The sequence below is a fragment of the Bombus fervidus genome, chromosome 1 (genome assembly GCF_041682495.2).
Source record: "Bombus fervidus isolate BK054 chromosome 1, iyBomFerv1, whole genome shotgun sequence".
Lineage (NCBI taxonomy): Eukaryota > Metazoa > Arthropoda > Insecta > Hymenoptera > Apidae > Bombus > Bombus fervidus.
The window spans coordinates 22,123,709-22,147,537 of NC_091517.1; the positions used below are offsets into that span (position 1 = coordinate 22,123,709).

At 38.4% G+C, this 23,829-nt stretch overlaps 1 protein-coding gene across 1 annotated transcript in view; it reads right to left on the reverse strand.

Moving 5' to 3' along the window:
* The window catches only part of Su(tpl) (Suppressor of Triplolethal), a 145,703-nt gene that overhangs the window by 81,759 nt on the left and 40,115 nt on the right, over positions 1-23,829 (reverse strand). The window contains exon 2 of the mRNA XM_072010202.1: positions 17,329-17,376. Within this exon, the coding sequence (XP_071866303.1) occupies positions 17,329-17,376 (48 nt within the window). The remainder of the gene's footprint in view (positions 1-17,328; positions 17,377-23,829) is intronic.

Here is a 23,829-nt window from a genome sequence, read left to right on the forward strand (position 1 = left end):
ATTACACTGGGTAGAGAGTCCTTCTTCGTCTTAATTTTCTTATTTTTTTTTTTTTTTTTTTTATAGCGTTTATTGTACGTTTAATAGGAATTTGGTTGACAGAGTGTCTTTCATTACGAACGACTCTTGTTTTATAGACAATATCGGAACAAACTCGTGGCATGGGTGATATTTTCATTTCGCTGAATATACATTGCGTAGCCTGTAACGATACTTTATATTTGATTTTACGTACGATGTTACAGTAATAAATGGCCAATGATCCTTCAAACATCTATCAAAAGATCATAGAGCATAAGAGGGTAAAAAGACACGAAAACGTCTATTTTCCTACCGTTTCGCATCAATCCTCGACGAACAAATATACATCAATCTCTACGATGAATTATTTCGATCAGCCAGCTACAACCGATACACGGATAACATATCCGATTTAGCGTAACCCTATTATCCATATACTCATCTACCGACCAAACAATCAGACCAATTAATCCGATATTCGGATATTTATATGCGTGGCAAAACCGGTTCGACTAATGATTCAGATACCATCGTCTCTTAGAGATTAAAAACGATTAATTAGTGATCAATAAACATTACCACGAACAATATTGATAACGATATTAATAACAAATACCACCGTGAACGTAGTAAATAAATACCGCCATCTAAAGAAATAGATTCTCCAGCGGTGTATCTAACGACCGAAAACTCGTTCGTTGTTTATTAATAAAACCGATAACCGGAAGCTGAAACTCCTCCGTGAACTCGTGACAGCGTCTATTTCCTGGCCGATGTATCTTCCTGTGAACCCGATCTTCTCCCGAATTCTTTCACCGGCAATTAGCACCGCATCGAGTCCCATCGATTCGAACGGTTAATATTCATGGGCTGTGCCGCGTCTTGCATACTTAACCGATCGCTTCGTAGCAGTTCCCAAGGAACGTAAACCGTTACTCAGTCACCTGGCTGCTTATTTTTCGAAGAAGGAAACATCCCCTGCGGAGATCAACGGCCCAATGATCGCAATTATGTAAATTTCCGATTACTTTTGTCCAGAATTCTATGGAGATTTTGCTTTTGCTTTACGTAATACGCTCGCCGTTTCACAAAGTTCCAGTTTCAACAATTTCGCTACATGCTACGCGATTTCATATGATACGTCACACGTAGAAATTAGTTCGCTGCTTTGCATCGAATTTTTAAGTAACAGCTTTAACGTGTATGAGACACGGTAACATATACGATGATACAACGATGCTTATTATATATACCTAAAATAAAGACACAGACATCAGTCAACGTCTTCGATATTGTAAAAACCGATTTTCCTACCTTTCTGTCGCGATAAATATTGGTTTTGACATGTCACGCTGTACCTGTTAAGTAAATACACACAACGATATCTTTATAGTCGACGACACATTCTTTCAATTCTTATTCTTCCTATGACAAAGTAGGATTCACCCCTCAATGGCTGTGGGCGATCAACACGTCCGTAACGTTTAGTACAGTTGTCACGATGAGTTGCGGATTACGATTTACGACGACAGCGATATCGAGGCGCTGCTTGCTTCCACGCGACAACAGGGGAGTCATAGATTTTACGATAATGCCGGTCATATTTTTGGTAATTTCGTTTGTATGAAAGCCGTGTACGTCGGAGTATCCGAAAATAATTCAATTACTTTTCTCTGCTCTTTTCAGTGAATTCTTTTTAAACTTAATTTTCTTTCTTCGTGGTTGTTTCATTATCTCGTACTTTATCGTTGTAATTACAGTTTTTACAGATTCTTACTCATAACACTTTGCCTGTTTGCGATTCGGTGTATGATAATTTTTCCTCTTTAAATGTTTTCTCCGTGTTTCCTATTTTATGCAATTTTTTCTTCCAACATCCGACGATCCTTCGAATCTTTCTTTCCTTGATTTCTTCTGGCATCTTGAAATTTTCTTCTTTTATCCTTTCTTAGATCAAATCGCCATATCGGGCGAAGTACGTACTTCGCGTCAAACTTTTCCCACGTTAGTCCAACTGATATAAAAACCAGTCTCGATGCTTCGCTTTTATAAAACTTTCCCATTCCATCCTACGCATTCCATCTTATTCTAGTGTTTTCTCCGTTTTCCATTTACGAGACATTTTTGAAGTCTTTTCTCTTCGTCGTTCCTAAAGTTCAAATAACTTTCAGTACCTTTTGGAAAAAATATGCTTGTGAAATTCTTCGTACTTCACTGCCAGCACACATATGTGTAAACACAAGATATTCCTATTCATCGAATAAAGCCAGCAAAAGGAAAAAGCCATGCTTCATTCTCGGTAAACAGTTGTGAGTTGTACGAGCAACGAGAGGCTACGTTACGCGAGAAGTCTTCTTTCTGAATAACTCTATATCATACATGTATGTACTTATAGCTCTCGAGATACGTATGCTAGCGATAATACAGTTGGACATACATCAACTTAAAAATTTCACCTTCACTCTGCGCACGCCTACGAATGTTAGCAAAAACTTCGTCTTGTTTTCCAAACTACTACGAATTTCCAACTTCCACGGAGACTAATGGAACAAACCAGACGAACTATATATTTATCAGAAATATATTTCGCGCTTCTCGCAGAGAATCTAGTAGTCTCTATAAATGATATAAGGACGTACGAAAAGTCAACGGAACATTGAAACGCAGACGAAGGGTTCTCTCGGACGATAAGAAATCTTCAACCGGAGACAAGTACGGACGAATACTATTTCTATTTAATTCTCTATTTCCATCTTTTCTAAAACATAAACAGTAACACTAACAAACCACATGAATATCGCGAGCTACTCGCCATACGCGATAATACGTCACATCATAAGTAACATATCGACGCATTGTAATTACAATGCTGATTGGATAAAGAGTTAATTTAAATTGTCTAGAATATATCGTGGGACGGCGAGCAACAGCCTGAAAATCATCGATCTTCTAAGGATCACTATCGAGAATGAAATCGTAGCAAGCTAAAAGCCAAGGAGACCGCAGCTCGTGGAGCTGGACGATGATATCAGTCGGTGGACGAGCGGCTAATTTCGATGTGTATATTGCACACGAACAAGGAGAATCCAGTTTTACAGGTTTCGGATCGTTCGGCGGAACCGTTCCCTCGTCACGATCGCACACGTACGTGTATACTGTATACACACGGTTTGTACCTAAAAATAGGATTCGCGTTCCAAATTGCAACGAGATTCGCGGCGATGCATGATTTACAAGGACGACGTCGACCGCGCAGCGCAACGACCAACGAGGCTAGTTATCGAGTAGCTCGCCCGTTTTTCAGGCGAATCGCGCGAGATTACCGCACGATCCAAAAACAGCCGAGAAGTTGGATAAGCGGATCGAACGAGCGTTGCATCAAAGTTCGACGAGAGTTCGATGGCGTCATAACTCCGCGTCAATCGCAGGCTTTTCCGCTAAAAAGGCTCGACGTCCGACAGAATGCGCGAAATCGTCGAAAGAAGCAAAGCTACCGAGTTTCACGCGTTCGCGCGAATGAACGAGCCGTTGCTTTCGGCGCGCGATTCCGCGTCTATTGGAGCGTTCATTTTGGTAAAAAGTCTCATTGTTTGCCATTATTCTCGAATATTTTGCGATACACGCGTGCTTTCAGACGCGGGGACACATTTCTCATGCAACTTGGCGAACTGGTAAGAGGGAACGTAGCCTGGCAAAGGTCTTTGGAACCAGTTTTACCAGACGTCTCACGGTTCGCCGACTGAATTTTATAATATTCGCCTGGTGACCAATTGAGACGGTGCTCGCCTTTTTTTTTCTCTGCCTCTCCTTTATGCCGATTAATTTAACGCAATAATAAAAGTCGACATACGGTGAGAACAGATCGAACATTCGCCACAAGACCATGCAAACGACAAATATAGTCGTTAAATAATAGGAGGATAAAAAAGATTGCCATAAAGAACGATCGTATCGTATCTTCCTCTCGATACCATTAACGTCTGCGAAAACAATATTTATGTAATGCGTAGAGAATTGCGTCACTCGTGACGTGTTTCTTTCATTAATCGCGAAATCCGTGTATTCTACTGTCATTGTCTGTGAGATAAAATATGCCAATTTTGTCTGTGATAACCAAGCGTGGAAAAAATGCATAGAATATAGAGAATATCGCTAATACGATATTGAAAAATTGTCGAGAACATCCGAGGTATGATGTTATAATATTTGGCGAGTGAAACGTATCCTTGCTACGTTTCTTAAAAGTATAAAGAATATGTATTTTCATAAACATTTGCGATCTAGTAATAAGAATTCCTATCCTATATCTAATACACGAATTAATAGTATTACTTGGTTATTTTTTCTATCGGCCTCTAAATTGTTTTTCAAAATGTTCAATATGCCAATAAAATTCGACGAATTTTTTTACATTAAATTCAGATTGCTTCGCGCATGTAATATTACGAGTCTTTGTTTCCTAATTAATGCACGAACCAACATCCTCGAGGCGCTCGAGACCAGTTACAAAACAGGTATCGAAGTTTGCCTCCTTTCTATCGCTAGGGAACCTGTTCCTTTTCGTCAGTAAATCAAAGGCGAAAGCAACAATTCGAGCTGGTCAGAGAAAGCAAATCGCTCTTTGCACGGTATCACTGTCGCCGCTATATTATTTATGACAATAGACACGCATGATACGCGTTATCTTTCGCGGATACGACTCGAACTAGATACCATGATATTACTTTACATAAACATATTAATGGCAGTGTAAAAAAATATCGCGCATGATAATAGAGGCAGTCATAATATGACTTTCGCTAATGGTTCAGTACACAACGTATTTCGACTATTTAAAAGCATATTGTATGACGTTAGATAACGTTGCGTGGCTTTGGTTGTGTCTACGCGGTGATTTGTATGTTTTGTATCTTGACAGAGCAAACTTTTGTTAAGATATTTCTACGTATAATCGATGTAAAAATATCTGTTCGTTTTGCTGTATCAGAGCCTTTATTAAGAAAAATGTTATACTTGTTTTCTTTAAGCCTTGAGATATTAATTTGAGTTATCTTAGGATATTATCGTTAAGCAGCGGATGTAACTTCAATTATAAGTATACGAGAATTCATTTACAACTTTATGCTATTTCTATATTACAGAGTATCGAGTTCGTTTCTATAATGCACGTAGTTGTAATTTGTAGCTATAACTTCTGCAAATCTAAGTAAAAATTACGAGATTGATAATTTAGAACTATAAAACCCGCGATACAAATTTTTATCTCCAGCATCAGCAACTGTACGTTCTCTAACAATATCCTTAGTCGTGTGCCGTGAAACAACTCGAAAAGTTAGACAGGAAAAACAAAGAACATCCAGAGAAATTATTTTATGTGTGTCACGATATTTAACATAAATTTCGTCCACTTCGAAAAACGTCCAATGCACGCGCGTGTTACTCCGTCTCATAGACGGCCTTTTACCTGCGCTATATTTCAACGAGTGGCAAAAAAGGGAAAAAATATGTACGAAAATCCCGGTAATTTCTCAGAATGGCGAGAGACCAAGAGTAATACGTGTGAACGCGCATGTATAACACGGAATATTATCAAGCACATCACAGGCGTAACACACCGCGTGAACGAAAAAGGGAGGGAAAATTAATGGCGAGGAGCGCAACACCCGCATATTGCCTACATGCGCGCAAGGCCGCAACGATAAAGATACACTTAATATACATACACGTACGTAGAATGTGTCCCGTATTCGACGCTTGCGTATCCTGCCGATGCCAGACGATCAGCGTGATTCGTTGTGCCACGTTTTCACGCGCTCGTAAAACCAACTGTAACGATCCTGGGATAGGGCAGTTTTCAGCCTAAATCCTGTCATATCGCGTGTCTCGTCTTCTAAAGGGATAGGAGTTGATTACCCTTTTGTTCTTTTATCTTCGTCCAATAATCCTCAGTGGTTTTCCGATAGTCTTGTTTCAAACGGAAAGGTTCTATGAATTTCGTCGGAATATCGGAAGAGTTTGCTATTTTATGATAAAGAATTATTCACTGGATTAATTACTAGATTAGTTACCAGTAAATAACGTCACTTTGGTCGTATCTCGTGTTTCTATGGTACTTTGAACGTTTCGATGGTTTTTATTTAAAAACGAAAAACGTTTTGTTCTACGAATGATTTTCGTTGCTTCGTGTTTGAATTGGTTAGTGTTTCGGGGTTCTGTTTGATTTTGGTCACGAGATACGTGCTGCTTCTTATTCGGTAACAAAACATGTACGTCGTACGGAGAGTATATATACATATGATAACTATCGGTTCCAAGAATCTTCAGAACATCAACGTCGTCTGGAGTTTGGGTAATTCACAAGCATCGACGCAGCGTCTTCAATCCTCGCGTTCACGTCATTCCTCTTCTCGTAGCTATCCGATTATCTGTTAAATTGACTAAAAAATTTGAAGATTTCCTCAAACGTAAAATTATTCAAGTGTTGTAGAAAGATTTATTAGATCTAAAAAGAAGACAAATACGTATGCATAAATAGATATATTAAGAATATGTGCTGAAAATGTCTGAAACCCGAGATGTTTTGGGCAGGTCGAGTAGAGACGAATTGTCGAAAGTACGTATCTGACGATTCGAGAATATCTAGAGTACGAGTGCTAGAAACGATTAAGATCTAAAATCTAGTTTGTCGAACAGCGATCTGATATTTGTTCAACTCGCCGAAAGATGGCTACTGGAGGCCCATTCGTCGGGCCAACTGTTAACACGCGAAACAGTCAATTATTTCAGAGTGACCTACTTTTTATTGTAGTACTTAGATTCGACTGTTGGAATAGTAAGTGGGTCACGCGTAAAAGTAACTGTTACGGCAGCGATGTGTTTCGTACTGGTGGCGGCCGCGCCATGAAATATCGCCTTAAGCGAAAGAAACGTACGCGCGCACCTGTGCGTAGCAGCGAGATGCGTGTCGTGTAGGTACATAGCAGCGAGATGCGTGTCGTGTGGCAACACGCGGAACGCGTGTGCACGCGCAAACACATCGAGAAGGAAGCGATCGCCGAGAGAAAAAAACAATAAAACGCGCGGAGTGGAGCTTCCGGCTACTGCCGGATACCAAAGCGATTCTCGTCTCGGCGTTTTGCCTTTTAATCGCCTGAAATCACGAGACTCGAACGAACAACCGTTCCCACGTAAAAGTGGAATACTTTTACGCATGCCATTAAGAAGTCAATGAATTCTTCGATATAAAGCGAATCTCGAACATACGGTTCCAAGTTACTTACGAATCCTATGTTTCAAAATTTCTTCGAATCGATCGAATAGGTTGGCTGACGGTAACGACGGATACGACCGATTATCCAGCAATATGTTGCCCTTTCTAGGAAGATTTTAATTCAAATCGTTTCGCAAAATGTCACCGCGAGATGCGCCACGATGGATTATACGATTATCAGCCGGAGAGATCATGATTTCCTGGTACAACGTATTCTCGGTAGCGACCTGTGGAGCTCTTGGGGGGAAAAAAGCGAGAAGCCCGACGTCTTGACGTTTGTCGAGCGGAGCCAATAACGTGCTGTTCTTGGATAAAATATACATACGTAGCGGACAGCAAGAAACCGAGTGAAAGGCAACAATGTGAAGGTAAGCCTGCGCATGCTCTACGTATGCTAACTACACACGTATGCACGAAAGGCCGTCGGTATCGTTGAAGTACGTATTTTACACGGGCACAGGTCAGCAGCACGTGAAATTGTACTTCGAGAAGGGACGTCAAAGTGGAAAGAGACCGACGTGCATTAAGACGAGAATAAATTCCAACAGAGTCGAGAGACATTTACAGGATAGAGAGAAAGAGAGAGTGGTTGGTGGAGCGTAAGGCGCGAAAAACAGGATAGGTAACGAGCGAATTCGACGAACGACGCGAGAAAAAGGTTACCTTTCGATATACGTAGACCATACGATTATCGTTAATTGTTATATATAAAATCGTGTGTCGATACGCGATACACGAATAGGTAGAGAACGGAGAGACAAATCGGTCAAGCGAGAGACGAGTCGGTTCTTTCAGGATGCGTCAGCCGCAACAAGGACGTCTACTAAATGAGCGAATTATACTGAAATAATTGCTACGCTCCTGGTTGGAATTCGTAACGAAAAGGATAGAGCGATAGAAAGAGGTAGAAGGAAAAAGAAAAAAATATTCAGGCCAGAAACACGCAGAGTCGTACGCTACTATCATCTTTTCTTCATTGCTGTGACTTTGCGTGCTTGGCGTAGTAGAGATAATGCGATAAGGAGAAGCGACGTTCTTCGTATAATCGTTAATCGGCCGCAAACAACAAAATTTGACCAGATCTCCGGGCTACATTTTTCTCTCTTTATCGCGTATTGCGAGCACATACGTAAAATCGTAATGATTTGTTTTTATAAAGGATGATTCTAGAAAGAGAACGCGATAAGTTGAGTGTTCTAATGTTTCGTTAAAGAGGAGTAATTTTTAAAATCACTACGTTGTCAATCAAGACAAAAATGATTTTTATTCAGTTTTGCAACGAAACGCGCGTTTCCTCGTACTCTGAAGAATTTCCAACATATTGCGAATTACGAGAGAAAAATATCGTCTTAAAAATTTTATAAGAAACTTGGTCAACGTATCTACTTTCAAAAGAGTTACATCCGTGGACCAGGCAGATTATTTTTCTTTCCAATTACACTATGTATCTATATCATTACATCGTTACATGAAAATTCTCCTGTTTAATCGTAAGGTAAACATCCAAATTAGTAAATCAACAAAAATGTATTTACATAGAACGTTTCTATTCTGTGATCTTTAACAAGGCGCGCGTGCTCGCGTGAAAGATCGTGTAGTTAATCGTTTACATCGTGTAAGATAGATAAAATTTCGCTTTTAAGTTTTCTCCTAGCCATTCGATCTATTACTTTCTACACTACCGAATTCCAACGCGTGCAGCGCTTGCGCAACTTTCGACTCCGTATAAACGCCGATCGTCTGATCATTGTGTTCTTGAATCAATATATTATTATATTTTAGGCATAATTAGTATTCTGATATGTTCGGCCAATTCAGACGAAACATCTATCTCGACTATCTGTTTCACGTGACATATCACAGTATTGTACTTGATTTAGATAAAAACATACTGGGTTTTTTCGATGATTACCCCGAATCATACAACCTTTATAATCTTTTAGGTCTGATAAAATATAAATATTATCGATAAGAAATACTTCAAGATAAATTCGAGTGTTGTCTTACAAAGCATTTCGGATTTCCGAGTATTAGTTCGCATTTGAACTAGGATAATACCTATGAGTATCAAATAGAACCAGACATAAATCCTAAAAATAAAGTTTTTAGTAATCGAATAATGGATTTGGAAAAGAATCTGATATATATAAATCCCGCTCTTCGGTCTAGTATAGCAAATCAAATGGTGAGAGCATATCACAAGAATCGAAGATCTAACGAAGACGTTACAGGGATATCGATTTCGTAAAGAGGGTTTACATCCACGTTATTTTATGTTATTTATCAAATTCACAATTGTATTTATATTTTCGTACTAGTCTATTAGAAAGAAAACATGAAAATAAAGTTAGGTAAATATAAATAGTTAAATGATGAGATACTCGGGAGAATATCAAGCCATTATAAATAACAATTGGAAGAAAATATCAAGCGTTGAAACAGAGAAAATTGCACGGTTCATACATTGCGAAACGGACAAAGCAAAGTAGAGAAATCACGGGCGAACGCGATCCGTAAGGACGTTAGACGGTGTTGACGAATACACGTGGCTCGCGTGTACTTGGCCTCTATTACAGACGCAGTACCGTCACGTCTTTGTAACGGGTGTGTTAACGAGCGATACCGAACATATAACGACCTATAAATAAGCAAAAATCGCAGGCTCGAAATAAAATATCAAGATGTCACGGTCGGCGGTTCATTACGACGCGACGTACTTGTGTACGTTTGGTTACCCAGTGTTGTCGAAAGAGTTGGACGAAAATGCTACAGAAACCGAGGCACCCAAACGAAGAAAGAAGAAGAGAGGAGAATGTAGGTCGACGAAAGAGAGGAAAACGGGATTTCCGAAGACGAAGGCGCTTGCTGAAAATAACCATACGATAAACCACCGTGCAGAAAAGGGAACGAGTAAAAAAGAGTGTCGAGAAGGAGCTGACAAGGAACGCTGTTAAATACTACATAGATGTTTTAAAATAAATCAGCAGATCCTATTGCGAAACTAGAAAAAAAAAAAAAAAATATTAGAAGAAAATAATATTACGTATGGTTACCATTAATAATCAGCTTCGAAACAAGGTCTATTTTTACGGAGAACTGTCAGCGAGATTCAAATGGGAATTTTCGCGAGTTTAAAATATTTTTAAACGAATACGAGCGACTTTCTTTCATCGAAAGGTACGTTCGACTACGACGTGTCGGCCTACAGTCACTGAACGAAATAAGCTTTCTACGTAACTTTCTTCTGATTCGCTGCAAGAAAGATACGCTAGACAAGAATAGCGCTATATAGCTGCTAAATCAATTGCCAATAACGTTCTTTACTCGATATTTGTAGGAGTTTTATAGCGTATCTTTCCTACTAAAACATCTATGGGATTGAAGTCCTCCGACTAAACTATGAAAACTTTTTACGCAATCTGATACTCTTATTATTATCTCGATGGAAAGAAAAAGAAGAATTTGCTTCACCATTTAAATATTATATTTTTTACTCGAGATCCCGTTGCGTACTACGTATATCCTGTACCTTTATAAACATTTACATTTCTCATAAATGCATACAAATGCGTAGTCTACATACTTGCGAGTGTATAGGACTGACAACATGTGGACGAAAAGCACAGAAGAAAACAAAGAGGACGTATAATTACCCCGAGGTGTCGTTTGTTCTGGATCACGAAAATATAGACATTGTTAATCTGCAAAAGGGAATCCCCGTTGGTCCACGATGACAACGGATTAAGCTCAACGTTTGGCGTGTACATAGTACGTACGTGTTAAAGGAAGGCAGAGAGATAAAGAGAAAGAGCAAAAGAGGAAGGTTTAACTAGAATTTGGTCCGGTGTGAGAAAATACCCGGATACGAGAGAGCGGCTGCGTTTTAACAGCAGTTTCCTAGCACAGAGTTCGAGAGAAACCGTACAACTGACATCCCTTTGACCGTGTAATAACGCCCGATATATCCTGCGGGTTTGTTGGTTTTTAAATTGTGCCCCTAAATGGTGTGTTTGAAGTCAAGCGATAACCGTTCACACTCGTTTCGACTCGCAATAAGAAGCTTTGTCCCACTGCGTTAGACAGGTTTTGTTCGTTTAATGGCAAACGCAGAGCACAGTTGTCGTTGCTTTTTATCAAGCCATACGCTAATATCGATAGCCAGATTATCTGAAAGGAAATGTTACTATACTCTCGCTGTAAATTAATAGCAGTGTACGTAGCGAAGTATAGCAGTATGTAGTAATTAACAGTAGCGTGTGTAATGGAAATATGTAAACGGCAAAGGTGAGAATTTATTCTACACCAAAGAGAAGAATTTAATCAATTAAATTTGGTATTCGTTTTTCGTAAGAGCTTGTGATTGTGATTTAGAAAATTTCGAAGAAATTAAAATCAAAGTTAGAAATGGGGGGATTATTCAGCGAATCGGATATCGAAGTACACGGTATATTTAACTTTCAATGTTTCAGGAAAATATTGATGGAGATTATCGTACGCTGAATGTAACGCACAAAATTTATATTGATATATAAAAATCATTCGTGTCTTGTTTATTAAAAATAAATTCAAAACTATATGTTATTACGAATATTTAACAGGTTAGCGTAGTGTATCAACACGAACGGGTATCTGTATAGAAACATTTTAAACAAGGAATTACACAAACAGGAAAAACCTATCCCGTAACTATATATTACACATAAAGAAAAAAAGAAAAGCAAAATTCTAACCACCAGTTCGTCAGGAACCAGATGTGCCCAGGTAGAGTCAAAATCCCCTCCGTGTGAATAGATACCGAAGGCATGAATAGGTAGTATTCTCGACTATTCTCGGCGACAGACGTGCTTCGCTACCACTTTCTATGCAATGTTTCCTGTTCAAGGATTTTACAGCAGAGGCATCGAGTAAATTGACGTCGAACGAGCCGTCCTTAGGAAATCATTTTCTAGATGCTCGGGGCGAGAACGGTCCTAAGGCGTGCTCGTATCGTCGTAGCAGTCTAGCGAAAAGGTCAAAGTGGGTGCATCGATCTTCAGGTATCTTCCAGAGTGGAAGCCAGTCAAAGGTCAGAATAAAGCAACCGGAGTAAATGCGGCTAAACAGAATCGGTTATGTGAATGAAGCCTTAGTAAAACAAGACTGTGGGTGCTTTTATTTCTTCGAACTAAAAGGGAACGACGTGCTTTCCCTTCCTCCGTAACAGGTGATTACTATTACTATTTTATTCCGTTTTTCTGGAAGATACGTGTTTCGCGATTCGCGGAAATATTATCGTATTACCTTTCGGAGGTATAAGGCGGATAACAGGTAAAACGAAAAGAGACATTTTATACGCGCGATACTGGCAACTGGAAGCCTCGTTTCCGACGCCCGGTATCTTTAGAGATATCGATGGCGTCGTAAAAATCGTAGAAGCGAATTCCTATGCTAGAACCAACCGGTTCAACCAAATACCGAATACATAGCAAGGTAAAACCAATCTCCACGCAGTTTCCTCGAATGCGTCGCAACAGGTGACGTTGAAAAGACTGTTATTCAATCGAGTAATAACAATCGGCCGTAAATCAAAATTACCGAGCAGTTCTTTCCTTTTTAACATCTCTCTTTACCATCGCAACTTTCCCTGCTCGTTGTTCCCCCCAAGCAGCATCTCGAAACAGCACTTAATCGATGAGACAGTCAGCCACGCCCGAAAAGTCGAGCGCGACCGGACGAAGACCGCCAACAGGTCGGTCACCTTCCTTTCCTTCTACAGGGAGAACCAATTTCGTATATGTGACAACGGCGCGGCTTTGTGAAAGGATATGTGAGCAACCGCGTGTAGCAGCTTTTACGAGACGATGGCAAGGCCACTTTTTCCACTCCGCATAAATAATAATCAGTGTCTAAAGCAGCGTGTCTATAAAACCAACAGCATATTGTGGATTTATTCGTGCTTGCTTTAAAAATTATTCTAAATTATCATTTATCCAATGCGTCAACTATTCGTATCCTACGATACTCTCACTTTGATAACTTCTATTCTAAATTCCTTGTTTCTTTGTATTTTATTATTCTTTCATAGTTGCACGAGTGAAAGAGTTTTGGTACGATTAATAGAGAATCGAAATGATGATTTAATCGTGTATTATATGTAACAGCTACTATGCGTGACTCATAAGTAGACGTAATTATTTCAGTTTTGTAGATGGTTCGAAGTAATCGCTTTTAATTATTAATAAATCGACTTATTGTTCGTATGATACTGTAATGAAAAACTGTTTTGAATGTAATCGTGAAAAAAAAAAAAAAAAGATTAAACACAACGAGCAAGAAGAACGAGCTATTGGAAAATGTTCGTAAACCACTTGCGACACACGGTAAAACTTAGCGCGGCTGGCCACGTTTTCCGCAATCGTAGCTGATCTTAAAATACATCGTCGCTGCCTTCAATACGCGAATCGTTCGAAACGTTTCACGGCAGAAACTACGGATAAATTACGTAGTAACGGAAACGAGCGTAAAATAATCACTTGAAACATTCACGATTATCATCAAGCAGTTATTTTATCTGTTGGAAAAAATCAATATCCTGCAAGACCAAGGTCGATAAATTGATTCACAACATCGGGATTACGATATACAGCTAGATAACGTTTACAGATAACTGACACATATTGTTCATTTTGGGGAAAATATCGATGTTTCTTGCGCAATAAGAACTTTATTGCCACTTTAGTCAGTCGTGTCGGTTCGGCTTTCAGGCATAAACAGAATCATAATCCCGTATCAAATTACCTTTGACATTTCAAGTGATTCATATTTAGTTAATGTGTTGTGTATTTGAATATTTTAGAACTTATTGTAAGATTTACGTTGCTCGTTCTTATTAGGATTCTATGCTTAAAAGATCTTTTCTCGAATTTTAGATAAATTTGAGATCATTCTTCTTGATGTTTTCTTATTCTATTGGAGGATAACGCGATAAAACTCTGTTTACTTGAACTTTATTTGTTAGAACAAAATTTTAGTCAGTGCCGGATTAACTATATCTTTGCCAACTGAACTCACTCGGGCTTTTTGTAATTAACAATGGAATTCTATAAGCCGATAAAATTACAAGTTTCCAGCAGCAAAACATTCTCTTCGATGCGTATAAGTAGATACAGATTTGGTAATAAAACGAATGAAACTTCAAAGAGTTAGAATTTTCTACGAACTATCCGATTATCCTATTGTAAAAGTAAATTTATAAAAGTTATACAACTTGTAACTTGTCAATTTGTCGATAGTATTAGTTAGGAAGTTATATTATAACAAGGCTCGGAGCTGAACTCCTATCGTATGTTCGAAAAATATATATATAGCTAGCGAAGAAAATTGGTAGACCCCAATTACAATGTAAACTGTCTCCCAAATTCCTACAAACAAAATTCTACTATAACCTGGAAAGTATAGAACTCTTTAAAATAAACGAACGCTACGAACGTAGCGAGATAAATACATTTACGTCGAATCAAGGTTTAGTGTCAAGAAAACGGATTTCATACGATCGTCCGGTCCAGTTGAATGTAACAAATAGATCGTAAAGGGTTAATCGGCGCATAAGAAAGGCTTCTCGAGCATCCGTAATAAACCATTTCAAGATCATCGAGTCTTCACAGGATCCCGGAACCGAGGCGTCATCGATGCAACCTCGAAATACGATCTCCTTCAGCCTTCGAAAAATCGTCCGCGAGAATGAATCAAGGACCCTAAGAAGTCGGTTGGCAACTTCACCGCCGTGTTTGCCGGGTATTCGAGCAACGATCGACGCGACCAACGAACGTACGAGCGAATCAACGAACGGCACGGGAGAAAATGGTGTATAACCTTGCTCGAACGACCTCGATCGCCTTCACCGTAGTAGAAACCTTCGACGCCGTGCCTGGCCACGTCTACGGACACGCGCAGTAATCACCACCGATCCTCCGATCCCAGCGCGAGAAGATCTCTGCGCGCGCGTGTCTTCGTTCTTGTAACGGGAGAGGATCGTGCACGCGATCGATAATGTGTCACGCCTCTCACTCTCGTTTCTTTTCACAAAGGGATGCGGCAAAGAACGTTCTACTTCATCATCTTTCGTATTTTACCCCCTTGAACGATTACCGATGTTTAATCGTTTAAGGATAATTTGTTAACACATTTATCAAATAAGATGGCGAGTCAACATTGTGGGAAAATGTTATGAGAATTCGTGTCAATAGACTATGGGTGTTTACGGGAAATCTATAAACGCAATAATTGTATGTAAATTGTTGAAGTAAATTATTAAAATATAAGTTTTATTAATAAAAGTACATCTTACGTTAAAAGCTTTATTAATGTAGAGAAGGGTATTGTATGAAAGATTGCATTATAGCTAGTAAAAATCGGACTACAGCGAACGTGTTAAAAAATTTGTAAATGTGGCTAAGTTATTGTGTTACGTGGTCGTTGAAGGTTCACAGTGGCTAACAGCAGTAAAACTAAAAAAAAAAAAGAGTTTTCTTGCGCGTGTATTTGTTACAGCTAAATCTATAAGCTAATACACCTCCAGTATATTTCTGTAGTTCACGTCACCTAGAGCTTTTTCTTATTTTAAATTATTAATATCTTGATCCTTCATCTTTCATTTACGAAAATACGAATATATGTAATAACATCGTAGAACAATCTCTCTCCACTAACAATCTCTTTGTCGCCATTTTATTTACCATTAGAGCGAATTATAAAAGGATTTTCCTCGAGAAACCTTTTTTACTTATATTTACACGATAATTCCGAAACTACATCATACATCAGCATACATTCAGCGCCGCGTATCGACCCGCCTTTGCGACATAACATAACCTCAACTCTCGGTCTTTCCTCGCCTACTCTAATGCCTCGTAATTTCCAGTAATATGCGTGACGAATTTCAAAGTTTTCATAACGAATCGCAAAGACATACTTGCGCTTAAATACAACTAACAGAGGCGGAAAATCTTCCGAGAAAAGCTTAACGGTCGCTAAACGATGTTTCGCGGAAAACGCGCCAAACGACGACGCGAAGTTCATGTGCTGTGTAGCTGGCGCATGCGCTACAGGGCAATTTTTTATTCTTCATCTCGCGAACGTGATTACACGGATATAGCATTTTTTAAGTTCCTGTCGCTTCTCAGAAGAATTGCGTCCGATTCTACGTGAGCGTAGTTCGTCGATGCGGAATCTCGCGAATTTTTTATACCGCATTAAAACCAATGGAAACCTGGCATTTTATCGAGAAATTCTCGAGTAATAAAGGGTTTTGTTGAAAATTACTTCGAGTTTTTCTGCGCACTTTTATAATACAAAACTCTGTATAATTGTAGAGGTTGCGCGTTTATGGAGTTTCCGATTTCTCAGACAGACAGAAAATATCAGGCTGATAAAGGTCTCTATGAAGATACCGAAGGGTATTGTATTTATAAAAATTTTACTCCTTTTTGAAAAGAGAAAGGTGTAGATCTAGGTCGTTTAATTTGTTTCGCTTCCTGTGATCGAAAACTCTTTTCTAATTATGGCAATAATAAATAACATGCTATAATGATTTGAAAGTAACAAATTTTCTAATTAATTTTTCAGTCATAATTGACTAATCACGACTTATATATATATATATATATGGATGTTGCGCAATTTTGTTAAATCGGTCTGACTTGTGAAATCATTCGGTATCGTACTCTGTGTCAGCCTGATTTAAGATATTGAACGTGATAAACCAAAGCATAAATGACTTTTCAAGATAGGTAATCTCTTTAAAAATGAATAAAAAATATTTACAATATCGTTGAATAAATATTTGCTAAATATCTCTTCTGTCACGATTTAGAAAAACAAAATAACGATTTACGATTGATTTATGAGACTAGCTGCAAGTAGTTGTTTGATTTTTTGTAATCTTTCGCATAAAATCGATCTTGATTATACTCGAACAGACAGAGAAATCGGAAACTTGTACGTATCGTGCGATTCTACCGATGCAAGTATGCAAATAATGGAAAGCGATTTTCACTTACCCCTTCGTTTCCTAGGAACTGTATAGTAGGGTTCTGGGTGGTCTTGTTCTGCAAGTAGAAAAAATCAAAATTAATCTAACGTCAATTTGTATCAGAAGTTATGTTATGCTAGTAACGCTATAATATCAGCAATATCTCAAATCTCTTGTTTCTACTATTTTATCTGGTTTTTTATTAACAAGTAAGTTCGATTTACTTCCTCGTTAGAAAATAAATAATTTCTTCTTGTATTACAATTTTTTATGCTCATTCGAACATCGTTCTAATTCAAATATGCAGGAATAATTTGTCTTGCGCGGTATAGAACGTACAAAAATAATACAAAATTCCTATAGACGCGTGTGTTATTTGTCAACTACGTCGAGCTACTGTCATTTTCATAACGTGATATATGCAGGAAATACAGTATATATTCGCCAGGTTACTTTAATGTTCTTCGTCTCAATAGTAATGGAATATTCATATCCTCTCTTCATTAATAAACAATGGTCACTCTTAAAATATCTCTACTCGTAGAATAATACTCGAATATAGCGAAATATTTTATTCCCTTACCTTAACTTCGGAATCGGTATAAAGCTGTATAAATCGTCACCGGTGCGAAATCGACGTCACAACGACGCCGATGGTAGCAAGTCTTACGTGCGTGCTCTATCGACTCGAGTATCGTCACGTGCATACAATTCGGTGATAAAGTTCGCGATAAGCATTGACTTGCTTCGAGCGACCGATTATGCCACGTAACGTGTATAAAATTCGGATTTTACGAAATTCTTGCTCGTGATACGATAAAGGAAGGAAAAATCTGACGAAAGCCGGAATCGTGGGCGAGTTACGGGCACGATGTTCAACGACTTCCTAGTTGAATTTTATAATTAAAAGATTTTGCCACGGATAGAAGTAAAGAAAAATTGTATATGTGCAGTTAACAAATAAAACTGCCGATCTTGCTATGGTTTAATATTACTATTACTGTGTTTATTGTTAGGCATTCTTATTTGAATTATTGCGTCAGGCTAGAAATGTTGTTTCAATGCTCGAGTCTTTTCTCGATTTCCATACAGCATACGGTGCGTTCTATCGTTGTATCGTTTAATTCTTTGCGTTGTTTAATTTCCGTGATTATTAACTTCTAGCAACTGTACAAACAATCGTATTTCTCTCATTTTCCCAAAGCTGTATCCTCTCAGGTATTATTTAATATTTTATTTAATAAATCAGTATGTTACAAAGTTTAAACTAAGATAATTTTTTCTTCGATGAATCACATGTGTTTTTGTCAATATCTTTTATGCTAGAAGATACTTAAATGCTACTGCTTCTAAAACTTTTCACTAGATAAATCGGTAACAAAATAAAACCACGTTTATGGCGCAGGGTTGAAACAAGATTAATATATGCCACCGTATATCTATATATATATGCGGGTACGTAGTTCGTAATTTGACAGAAATTCGTTTAATTACGAGCTCAAAGTATCTTTCTACGCTACGTTTCTGTCGCTCGTGAAATTCAACTGCAGCATGATCTCATAGCATAATATATTTTGCCGCGTTACATTAGCAGCATGTGCATATACGACGATTTTGCGTGCTGTGCACACGCGCGGGCGCGCTCACGATCGTTTGAAAAGGGAAAGTTGTCGGTAAAAGCTTCGTGCGCCTTTGATCGCTCAGCTCGACGAAGACGTTCGTCAAAATGAAAAACGCTACGATTGGCGATATTGTTGGCGATTGGTAGAGTTGGCGATGCTACTAGTAACAACGAAACAAAAATACGCATATGTAGATATACCATTGATTAAGACTAGCGTGATAATCGTGTCCCGATAAGACTGTGAAAATAAAGAATTCTTTGTTTTGTGAAACGATTCGAGGAAAGAATTCACGTTTCTAGCTTTCGGTCGTTCTTTACGTAAAAGAATCTTCACGTTGTTAAAATTTGTAAACTTATAGAAATATTAGCTTAGTTTCGGCTCGTTTGCTCTGGTTATTCGAATCTTTGCAAATTTATATCGTGTCTGTTACGTTTCTTATTATTATTAATTATTTTCCGATTCTCGCGACATTGTAAAACATTGTGCTCGTTACTCGAGCTCGAGGCGAAGTACCGTGACCTAGTGCTTTTAATCTTAACGTATAGAGACTGCGCTCTACCCACTTTCGAGATCTCTTAAGTTCTCTGAGAATGAATGCTTGTGAGAAACGGTCGCATTTAGGAAAAGCAAAAGCAAAAACGTAAGAATTTACGATCGTAGATAAGCGTCGAGTAATATTTAATGGACGAAAAGTTCCTACAATAAAAAAGAAAAAAAATTTTACTCGAACCTATAGCAAACGTAAAATGACAAAACCGAAATCGATGCAATAACGTTATTAGTTAATAAATTATTATGCAAGAGAGTTGTAGTGTTAGAAATGAGAATATTGGGTAAATAATTACGTAATTATACGTACACGATATATAGCCAAAAATGTTGCCAAAATGTAACGAGTATTCGCTGAGACACACACGGAAAAGGACGCTTCACATTCGTCCGAACAATTGAAATTCTGGAGTTTTCGATCGTTGTCCTTCGAAAGCAATACCAACGCATGGTTATTGGATTTTACGAGCGATTCGACGCCGCTCAAAATATATGCGCATGCATTGACGTCTGAGCTGAGTCGCGTTTGAGCCGTTGTCGCGATTTAACGAGATTTAAAAGCCGAGTCCAAGCGGCAGGCCACGCGTCTCCGGCAGAAAAGCGTACAACGGTTAGCCAACGAATACCAGGGCGAAGTAAAGGAGAGACGGAACACAATGAAATAAATTAATGACGCAGAAGACGACCTGTGGTCTGACCGTTAAATGCTCGAATGTAAAATTCACAGCTCTGATACTGAATTACGTACGTTTCGTACCGGTGGTCTCGAAATTTAGTGCGAGGATAGAGGAATTAAATTACATTTCAACGAATAGCGATGTCTGTTAAAGTTTCGAGAAAAGAACGGAAACGTTATTTCGTTTAATGAAACCGTTTCCCGCGTTTATTTTTTTCTCTTTTTTTTTTTTGGAGAATTTTTGAAGGCTTTTGAAAGGAAGATAATGTGCACGTATTATTTGTTTTATATCGGGGAATGTTGTACTATTTTTTTTCACGTGAATATAAACGTGAATATTTTATAGTTTTCAGTTTGTACCATTTTGTATCGTCAAATATTTCATACTTTTAAAAATTCGTGTTATCAAAATCATTATGTTAAAAAAATTATATCTGTTTACTAGAGTCTCTCGTACTTGCTTTGAAAATAAGACAAAACATAAACCGAAAAAGATAATGTTTAAAAAATTATGAATCGATATAGACACGTGGAGCCCTGAAGTCAACCACCGGCCATTCTATTTTGACGATGGTAGAAGGAAGCATAGCGTGATACATTAGACGTCATCAAGGCGGTTCCTTACGCGCAAACAGCTACCCTGTCTCGAATAAGAGTCACATTGACAGGTTGGTCAATAACTCTTTGATCTACCACCGCTCTCCCTTTTCTGGTCTATACGTCTATATTTTGTCTTTATTCCTGTTTCGACCGTCAGCTATTCTTAACTGAATTCTTCAAAGGATATAAGTCGTCCTCTTTCTTCGTTTCTATCATTGACTGTTGTCGCGTTTTCTTTTGGAGTATCCAAATTAACCTGTTTCTTTCTTTTTTTCGATCATCGACGATCGTTTTCTTTTAAACTACGTACAATTCTTTAGGCTACAAAATTTATCGGGTCACTCGAATACACACTAGTAAAAATTTATCAAATTTCAGAGATCCATAATCTTGTTAATATCTACGATATAAAAATCTAGCAATTTGATGCAACAAGATGGAAATCAAAGTTCGAATCTTCTATTTTCTAATCCGTTTGCTCGTTTTCGTTTAAGTTGGTATTGAAGGAATAAAGTATTTCTTTCCAGAAGAGTTCGTTAAATTGTAAAAGTTCCTCCATGCTCGATAACCGATGTTGGCTTGTAGGTAACATTTTCCTTTAAAACAGACGACGCTGCATCATAAAACGACGTTTTTGTAACGAAGCTACCAGTCAGTTAAAAGAAATTACATTTTCGTGGTTTCTATCCCTTCAGCGTACACAGCTCTGACATCTTCCTTTTACGACTACTAAAAGATTTTAGTCTGATTCTTGATAAAGAGCACTGTAAACGTTGTTTAGTTTTATTTTATTATCATTTGGAATAATAATTGGAATTACGGTACTTGTATAATTAAATTATCAATCTCTTCAAAGCGTTTATCGAATTATCGATCAAGCATTAGCGACGCTCTGTCTAAAATCATTCTACAGAACGTGCGATTAATTGATTTAGATTCGCTAGTCTGGATAGATTATTCAGGAATCCTGTCGACGATCCCATGTCCCCAGAGTGCGAGATTCACAAGTCGTCGGAGGAAATGGGGATAGCAACTGAACGGAAAGACGAGTGGATCTCAAACAGAATCTGAAAGAATAATTCGTCGTGGAACAGAGAAAACGGACAGTTCTGCACCTGTTGAATTTCATTTTTAGCGATAGAGCAGAATCTTGGACGATAGATAAATTATTCGCAATGAAGCGTGTATTCAAAATGAGAAACGTGGGACATCCGCATAATTTATCGATGGATCGACGTCAATCGAACGTACGACAACACTTCGCCAAGCGCGTTCGATAAAGCGGATATAGTGCGAGGAGGGTTAATCGGTTAAATGGTTAGCGGTTTTTCCAATATTTCATATTTATGGACGTGACTTGGCGCAAAACATAAATTCTATTATTCTGCCTTGTTGCTTTATAAAGAACAGTGTGTTCTTTTTTATCAAATACGCGCCATTTAATAATTGGAGCGTTGGATATTTCAGAGTAGCTATCTGTGAAGATAGAACCATTTAACGCGTTTAATCGAAATTACGTTCCAATCATTCCTTAAGTCTGTTGATCTACCTGTTACTTCTTCGTGTATGTATCTCTCCAAGCATTTTTTTAAAATAATAATTTACCGTATTATATAAATAAAATTTAAAACAGCATGGAATACACAAAATGTGGTAAAATCACGCTAAGTATTAATACCTAAAATAATAATATCTGTTAAAACGTATCCATCCATTTGAATCTACATAGAACCGAGGAGAACGAAATAGTTGGACCGTAAAAAAAACGAACTACAGTTATCATTCTATCGTTGCTCGAGAGACAGAATTTATCATTAATATGAAATTAAAAGATTCTGTAAGTGCGATTAAAGATAGTTTTCATTTTGGCCTGCGTATAGCACATATATCTGTACCTTAAAATTGGTAAATATGGTAATTAGTACTCGAGACGTTGATAAACTTAAACCTCGAACTTAGACATCAAGCAAATCACACATGTTTCTACCTGGAAACAAACTCGGTCTATATATATACCCAACTAGAGAACAGATGCAATCCATCGACTTAGGAAACGAATAACTTCCTGCGCTGAATTTACACGCATTTTCCCTCGAGTAGTCGAGAGATGGTTTGGGAAACTTCTTTTGGAAATCCCTAAGAACAGACTATTCGGCAAGCAGGGGGAAACCGAGGGAAAACCTATGTGATTTGTGGCTCGTTTCGCGAACGCGAAGTCCTAAAAGAAACCTGGTGCGATGTGGACGCGTCAGTGTGTTCGATGTGTCCGGTTGCATAAGCGCGCGAACGGTTATGTTCATGCATTTTTCATCGCATCCCTGTATTCGTAACGCACAGTTCGTCGCGTCTACGAAATTCTAATCGTTCGTACCAACCGAGAACGCAGTGGCGTGTGCGCAGTCGTGCGCGCTCCAGGACAATGAAATAACGACGATGCATTTTGCAATTGCCTGGAGACGCGGAAACTAGCCCACCCATGGAGGCAAGGGGGGAAAAGAAAACCAGCGCGCGAGCTCGCCTTGTTAACTCTATTTGCGTCGTGGGCACGTAACGGATTTGCCGTTTCCAGTCGCCGTCTAATTCGCGGAAAAAGGAACGTGGAATTTATAATGTCGCTAGCGTGGCAGCGGTCGATCAAGAAGTCGCCAAGATAATTGAGTAATTAAACGTATAACAGCTACGTTCATCGTTTGGATAAAGATCTCGTTGTAGCGTAACTGTTTGCTGTTGAAAGATGGAATAGTTTATTTGCCGTTTGTAGGGACGAAGAATGCTAAGTTTAGAGACGCGATTTTTCAATGTGCGTTGTTTCCGTGGTGGTAGGGATAGTAGAATGATCGCCGCAATATTACGGCTAAGACTATGGTTACAGCGTTAAGCTGTCATCTGTTACGGAACAATTATTTTATTTATTTTATTTTTCGTCTCGCGCACCCTCTCTTCTTCGCTAAATGACCAATGGCCGTCAGTTGAAACAAACCTAAGCGATTCTCACTTATCTATTTCAACCAGTCTCGAAGGCTATCTCTAGTCGAATATATGTAATACTCATAAATATCGTGTTTAAGAGGATGATGAC